Consider the following 8,353-nt stretch of genomic DNA (forward strand, 5'->3'; position numbering starts at 1 on the left):
GTCTTGTAGCCCATTCCAGCCTTGTGTAGGTCTACAATCTTGTCCCTGACATCCTTGGACAGCTCTTTGGTCTTGGCCATGGTGGAGAGTTTGGAATCTGATTGATTGATTGCTTCTGTGGACAGGTGTCTTTTATACCAGTAACAAGCTGAGATTAAGAGCACTCCCTTTAAAAAGTGGTCCCAATCTCAGATTGTGATCTGTATAAAAGACACCTGAGAGCCAGAAATCTTGCTGATTGATAGTGGATCAAATACTTATTTTACTCAAATGCAAATCAATTTTTAACTTTTGAAATGCTTTTTCTGGATTCTTTATTTAACTGTTAAAATAAACCTACCATTAAAACCATTGGAGAAATCTTGTATTAGGGATGTAATGAAGAACAAAGCATTGTAAAAGGAGAATTTATTTGTAAGAAACTCCTGACATAAACCATCTGACCAAACATTTGCTTTTTGCTAGGCCTGTCAACAACCTATTTTACTTAAACTCATTAGCATTTTCCACATCATTAACATAAAAATTAAAGAGCTTAATTAATTACACGTCCGTTAGGTGGGTCTCCTTCATACTCAAATGCGCAATCCATCCACAAAAGCACCGTAGCGGATCGCACTAATTGAGCGGCGCTACAAGAAGCATCTGTGAGCGGAAAGCTGAATAAATAGTTGCGAGAGGACAAACAGTGGCAGTCCATTATTTATCATTTAGTAGTTCAGCTCTGCCAGCCATCCTAATTCATTTGGATTTTGTTCAAGTCTTCCTGTCTGTGGAAAAACACAGCATTGTGTTTTATTTTCAGACACTTGAGCGCAAGAAAAATCCCAAAGCGGCATTGTTCCGACGGATGAAATTCACACAGTGTCCTGTTCGACAGCCACGGCTTTCACATGCCTACGTGACAGCTGTGCGAGAGAAACAAAAAGATCAGTCTTTTTATCAATAATGCGGTCTCTCCCACAAAACACAAAGATTTGTACGGCACAATAAGCCGAGGGCCGGAGGAATGGCTGAGCATTTGTTTCTTTCCACCAGAGAGACGTTGTGCTTTGTGCGAAAGTTTTTCACGCCGCAAATGTGTCGAGCCAGACGAGCGGTGCATTTTCTCAACGTCTGGGTCTGCCTCTGTGGACCTGAGGGAGAGAAGAAGGGGAAAAGAAAGAACAAAATGCTTCATTTGATATAAATCATGTCTAAAGGCCCTTTCGCATCACTCGAGTCAGCGTTGCCCAATGAACTCAACTCAGCATCGGGGACAGCGTCAGTTTAATTTCAACTTCAACCCCATTTGCTGACCTTTTTTGAATGATTTTGATTTATCAAACGATTTGCATGATGTCTGCCTGTGCAATGACAAGTCCAACTTTGCATTCAAGTTGATCATTTAGAATAAAAGGAACTGAATTAACTGCCAAACCTTAAGACATCATGAATGCATCTTGTGAATTTATATTATTTATTTACATATCTTTCCATCTGAGAAATGAGAAAGTCAAACTGAAAGTCTGAATTGAAACTAATTTGGTAACACTTGGTACAATACACATGGTACAATACTTTTACAGCATTTAATGGTATCTTATTCAACGCTCACCAACATGTTTAAAATCAAAAGTTGTATCTGGTAACATGATAGTTTTTTTTTTTTCACGTTGTCACTGTTTACCGTAAACATCGCCCGTTTCCATACCTTGCAAAATAGCTTTCCTGTGATGCTATCTGAAGAGCTTTCCATATATAGGTCAAACCAAAGCATTAATGTCTTGATGCGAGTCATATGAATGGGCCTTAACATATTTATAAATGACTAGAAATACTCGTCTAAAAGAGCGAAACAAAAATAGCATGTGTTCATTTCACATCAAGCTGACAGTGTGGTAAATATACACACTTAAGCATAAAGGCTAAAGGGTGTTTTCACAGTGATGCCACAGCAGAACCATTTCAAGTTCCCCAAAAAACTTTCAGTGAGCAGTTTTTAAAATACATTTTTAGAGTAAAGAACATTTATCTAAAGAACCTTTTGTACAGTGTAAAGATTCCATGGATATTAAAGGTTATTTATGGAACCATTAATGCAAATAGTGTACCTATCATATACAAATATTGAGTTAAATAGTCCATTTTTAATCAATAATTTTATAATTATGAATTCCTCCTGAATTGTTTGTAATCTAGGATTTAATGTAAACATCTTGCATGTGACCCTAACATCCTTCGTGACAAACGCCCATGATGTCTTAAAACACTCACTATAGGCGTGACTCACTCTGGTTTCAGAACAGAGCGTCACTAAAGCATAGATATAAATATTGCACAGTAAAAAAAACATTCCACCCAATTCAATATCTTGTGAAGTGAACAGCTGCATGTTTGTAAAAAAAAACAAATGCATCCTTAAGGCGTTTTTAACATCAAACCACTGCTTGCTTGAGTCCTCTATCCATGATGTTGCTTTCTCCAGTGAAAAAGTTGTCTGGTCTGAATCAGGAGAGAAATCTGCACAGATTATGCACTGTTTACAAGCCAAAACAGCTCTGAACAAATATGTGGGTGGATTTTGATGTGAAAGACAACAGTAGATGAATGTTTTCACTGGAGGGAGCATTATTATAGATTACAGACTCATATTTTGTCCAGAAGCAACAAAATAAAAGCATCTTAATGATTGATTTGTCCATTCAAAATCAAAAGTCGTATCTGGCAACATTAATTAATGCATTAACATGAACAAATATTTGTTCTGTATATATGCCATGTGTCTGTTTTTATACATAGAATCACATGAAAAGCACTTTTGTGAGGTAACTGTCTAAAAGCGTTTTTCATATATAGGTCAAAACGGAGCGCTAAAGTCTTGATGCGAGTCTTAACATATTAATAAGTGACTTATTTGGAAATGCTCTAGTCTACATGAGCGAAACACAAATAGCATGTGTTCATTTCACATCAGCTGACAGTGTAGTATTCTAATAAGCGTAAATATACACACTTAAGCATAAAGGCTAAAGAGTTTTTCACAGTAATGCCACAGAATAACCATTTCAAGTTCCCCAAAAAACTTTCAGTGAGCAGTTTTTAAAATATATTTTTAGAGCGCAGAACATTTATCTAAAGAACCTTTTTTTACACTATAAATAACCTTTTGTGCAATGAAAAGATTCCATGGACGTTAAAGGTTTTTTTTATGGAAAGAGTGTACCTATCACAAAACAAATATTAAGTTAAATAGTCCATTTTTTATCTATACTTTTTATAATTATGCATTTCTCTTGATTTTTTTTGCCATCTAGAATTTAATGTAAAAATCTTGCATGTGACGCTAACATCCTTCATGTCAAACGCCCATGATGTCTTAAAACACTGACTACAGGCGTGATTCCACCCAATTTAACAACTCCAGTCCATCAGTTAACATCTTGTGAAGTGAACAGCTGCATGTTTGTAAAAAAACAAATCCATGCTTAAGGCATTTTTAACATCAAACCATTGAGTCCTCTATCCATGATATTGCTTTCTCCAGTGAAAAAGTTGTTTGCTCTGAATCAGGAGAGACATCTGCATAGATTATGCATTGTTTACAAGCCAAAACAGCTCTAAATAAAAATGTGGGTGGATTTTGATGTCAGAGACAACAGAAGATGTTTACTGGAGAAAGCATTATTATGGATTATAGACTCACATTTTAACCAGAAGTGATAAGTTAAAAGCATCTTTATGACTGATTTGTTTCTTACAAGATTTTGCATTCACATGGTTTACTGATGGACTGAAGTGGTGTGGATTACTTGTGAATTATTGTGATGTTTTTATCAGCTCTTTGGACTCTCATTCTGACGGCACCCATTCACTGCAGAGGAATTACTGGTGAGCAAGTGATGAAACGCCAAATTTCTCCAAATCAATTTCAACTCATTTTTAAAATGTCTAGCTGAATTTCATCAGTATATTAGTATTCATTTATCAGTATTTCAGCATATATTTTTATTTATTTTTTTATATTTCTATATTTATATACTTTTCACATTCTTTACTGCCTGTTCAGAATTCTAGCCATGCAACTTGTAATTTTGCCTATGAGAAAGTCAAACTGAAAGTCTGAATAGAAACTAATTTGGTAACACTTTACATTAAGGTCTTATTTGTAAACACAGAACAATACTTTTACAAAATTAATCAGTCTTAATGTTATATAGTCAACACTCTCTAACAGGTTTAAAATCAAATTTGTATCTGGTAACATTAATTAATGCACTAACATGAACAAATATTTGTTCTGCATATATGCCAATATTTTTTTTCATGTTTTCACTGTTTATCATAAACACTGTCTGTTTTTGTACCTAGCAACGTCACAAAAATGCTTTCCTGCGATGCTATCTGAAGTGTTTTTCATATATAGGTCAAACCAGAGCGCTAATGTCTTGATGCAAGTCATATGATAGAGCCTTAACATATTCATAAGTAACTTATTAGGAAATGCTCTAGTCTACATGAGCGAAACACAAATAGCGTGTGTTGGTTTCACATCAGCTGACAGTGCGGTATTCTAATAAACATATATATACACTCTCAAGAATAAAGGCTAAATGGTGTTTTCACAGCGATGCCATAGAAGTTCAAGTTCCCCAAACTTTTTGCATGGATATAAATACTGCACGCACTGTAAAAAACGATCCCACCCAATTCAACAACTCCAGTCCATTAGTTAACATCTTGTGAAGTGAACAGCTACATGTTTATAACAAAAACAAAAAACAAATCCATCATTAAGGTGTTTTTAACATCAAACCATTGCTTGCTTGAGTCCTCTATCCATGATATTGCTTTCTCCAGTGAAAAAGTTGTCCGGTCTGAATCAGGAGAGAAAACTGCACAAATCAAGCACTGTTTACAAGCCAAAACAGCTCTGAACAAATATGTGGGTGGATTTTGATGTGAAAGACAACAGTAGATGGATGTTTTCACTGGAGGAAGCATTAATATGGATTATAGACTCATATTTTATCCAGAAGGAACTAAATTAAAGCATCTTAATGATTGATTTGTGTCCTACAAACAGATTCTCCATTCACAATCAAAAGTTTTATCTGGTAACATCAATTAATGCACTAACATCAACAAATATTTGTTCTGTATATATGCCATGTGTCTGTTTTCATACATCGTGACCTCACAAAATTGCTTTCCTGTCAATCTGTCTGAAGCGTTTTTCATATAGGTCAAAACGGAGCGCTAAAGTCTTGATGTGAGTCATATATAACTTGCTTTTTTTGGAAATGCTCTAGTCCACATGGGCAAAACACAAATAGCACATGTTAGTTTCACATCAGATGACAATGTGGTATTCTAATAAGTGTAAATATACACACTTAAGCATAAAGGCTAAAGAGTTTTTCAGTGATGCCACAGAAGAACCATTTCAAATTCCCCAAAAAACGTTCAGTGAGCAGTTTTAAAGTATATTATTAGAGTGAAGAACATTTATCTAAAGAACCTTTTTTTCACTATAAATAACCTTTTGTGCAATGAAAAAAATTCCATGGATGTTAAAGGTTGTTCATGGAGCCATCAATGCAAAGAGTGCACCTATCACATACAAATATTGAGTTAAATAGTCCATTTTTCATCTGTACTTTTTATAGTTATGTATTTTTTGTGATTTTTCGTCTACTTTGAATTTAATGTGAACATCTTGCATGTGATGTGAACATTATTCATGTCAAATGCCCATGACTTTTTATAGGTTTTGCTTACCTTGGTTTTCGGTACTTTGGCTCATATACATTTTGGACGGCCTGAGGTTGAGCACATTTTCAGTAAATTTTAAATTTTGAGTGAGTTTTTTTTTTATTATTATTAAATCTAATCAAAAGTAACCCTGGACCACAAAACCAGTAACCAGCAATAGCCAAAAATACATTGTATGGGTCAAAATTATCTATTTTTCTTTTATGCCAAAAATCATTTGAATATTAAGCAAAGGTCATGTTCCATGAAGATATTTTGTAAATGTCCTGCCGTAGAACTTTTTTCAATACTTCAATATTCAATATTTAGATTTTTTTGCACCCTTATATTCCAGATTTTCAAATAGTTGTATCTCGGCCAAATATTGTCCAATCATAACCAACCATAAATCAATGGCTTTTTTATGCAGCTTTCAGATGATGAACATTGAGGCTTGTCATCCCACGGCAGAGAGGGGCGGGGCGAGCAGAGCTCATAAGCATTTAAAGAAACATGCAACCGAACAGCTCGCTCTAAAAAGGGCTGATTTTGAAAAGGTAAAACTACCATTGAGAAATTTCAATCAAACAATGTTATAGACTTCTTGTTGTGTCAAATAGGCATTCGATGTCCCCTTTAAATGAGGGAGACGTACAAAATGTGCAGAGCAGTGGGTCCTGAGGACTGGAGATGAGAACCACTGCTTTAGGGCACAGCTAATGGGGGATCCAAATAAATAAACAAATAAACAAAGTTGAATCTGCATCAGCCACAAATGTGCTTTCAAATATGCATTTCACTCATATAAAGAAGTCTCAGGTTACATACCTGTTGCAAATGCATTGGGTGTCCATGCATTGTTGCATGCATGGGATGCACTCCCGGTATTCGCTGAGGACTTGTATGCAATACTCGAGTCTGCCTTTGCATGTTTGGAGATCTGTGTCTACGTTGCACGATCACAGGCTGGGCAATACGTGGCTCCTGCATGCGTTGACGTGGAAGTTTCTGGAATTCTTCCGGCCGCAGCACCGGAGGTGGAGTAGGAGGCTTCTGACCTGCTTTGTTGATCTGTTGGACGGGTTGAGAAGGTCCAGGGTTCTGCAAGGCAACTTGAGTCTGCTGGATCCGATTGGTGAATTGGTTACCAGTCTGGGCAGTGTGTTGGCGTAATGCAGCCTCAGTGAGAGAAATAGATGGGTGAGGCACAGTCTGATTTGGTCTAGCGCCAGTTTGTGTTTGGGGTATGGTCGTTCCCCTTGGGAGACCAATTGGGATTGGATTTTGACCCTGAGAGGTTTGGGTTTGAGGAACAGATAGCTGAGGCACGGTCTGATTTGGTCTAGCGCCATTTTGTGTTTGAGGTATGGTCGTTCCCCTTGGGCGACCCATTGGGATTGGATTCTGACCCTGAGAGGTTTGGGTTTGAGGTATTGTGGTCTGGATTTGAGACTGGACTTGCGGTTGTGTACTCAAATTCTGTTGGTACACTTGCCTTGGCACATTTGGGTTGATCTGAGAGTGGTTGAGCATGATTGGTCTCTGGAGGTCTCTTCTCTGGGGAGAAGAAGCCGTTTGGGTCAACCTTCCTGAAGGTTCGGTTTCCTGGTATCTCTGAGCAGAACGTTCCCTCCGTGTATCTCGTTGAGGAGATCTCTGATGCCAATCTGATGATCCACTACTGTCTGAACTGTCGTCTTCGATGTTGGGATACGCCGGTGTCCCCCGCAAACGGTCCCAAGGCATCTGTTGGAGCTGCGTTCTGGAGTCACTGAACTGATTTGTCTGAACTGGGTTTGAACGTTGAGTTCGCTCTTCTTCTGATGATCTTGAGTTGGCAGTTCTGCGGTTTGCATTGGTTTGATTGGTAGGGTGCGAGTATCCAGTCTGAATGAGATTGTTGGATTGGCGAGAACCATTTGTTGAAGCATTATTAAGCACTGTTTGTGTTTGACCTCCAATTCTCAATGGCTCAGAGTTCAGCAAGCCAGTCTGTGACTGATTTTGATGGACACTGTTATTATGTTGACTTTGTAGTGCACTTTCTCTATGGTCTGCATGTTGCTGGACCATCTGATTTGCTTCTGGAGGGTATGAGTTCAAGTTGACATGCACCGTTTGAGGTTGTGAATTACTAAACTGGTCATTACGTGGCAAGGTGTTAAGGTTTACGTGAACTGTAGGGGCAAGCGCACCAGGCTGAGAATTGCCCGTTTGTATGAGAATATTGGGATTGGGTTGGACAGGCTGTGGGAACGATCTCTGAGGGTTATTGTTTGGATATGAATTGTTGTTTAGATGCCCATTGTCTGGGACTGTATTGAAGTTGTGTTGGAATACATCAGCGTTCAGATGGTTATTATGATGAAGTGGGTTTGAGTTGCTGAGCATGTTTTGTGACATTGCGTTGATGTTCCCATTGTCAATATTGGGAACGGTGGTGAAGTTTTGTGGGAGTGAGTTGTGTAATGTGGGATCAGGGTGGTTTCCATTGACAAGAGCTCTGTTTGCAATCTGTGGAGAAGGAACATGTGAAAAGAGGTATTATTGTAAACTGAAAGAGATGTTAAGTATGGGCAACATTATGTACTTTGCGGTGAATGCAAGGTGCTTTTATGTG

At 37.7% G+C, this 8,353-nt stretch overlaps 1 protein-coding gene across 1 annotated transcript in view; it reads right to left on the reverse strand.

Moving 5' to 3' along the window:
* Positions 1-436: 436 nt before the first annotated feature.
* The window catches only part of LOC141342497 (uncharacterized), a 10,058-nt gene continuing 2,141 nt past the window's right edge, over positions 437-8,353 (reverse strand). Inside the window, exons 2-3 of the mRNA XM_073846956.1 lie at positions 6,562-8,247; positions 437-1,136 (exon numbers count right to left, since the gene is read on the reverse strand). Of these exons, the coding sequence (XP_073703057.1) occupies positions 1,110-1,136; positions 6,562-8,247 (1,713 nt within the window). The 3' untranslated portion in view covers positions 437-1,109. The remainder of the gene's footprint in view (positions 1,137-6,561; positions 8,248-8,353) is intronic.

Source organism: Garra rufa, chromosome 9, assembly GCF_049309525.1.
Source record: "Garra rufa chromosome 9, GarRuf1.0, whole genome shotgun sequence".
Taxonomy (NCBI): Eukaryota; Metazoa; Chordata; class Actinopteri; order Cypriniformes; family Cyprinidae; genus Garra; species Garra rufa.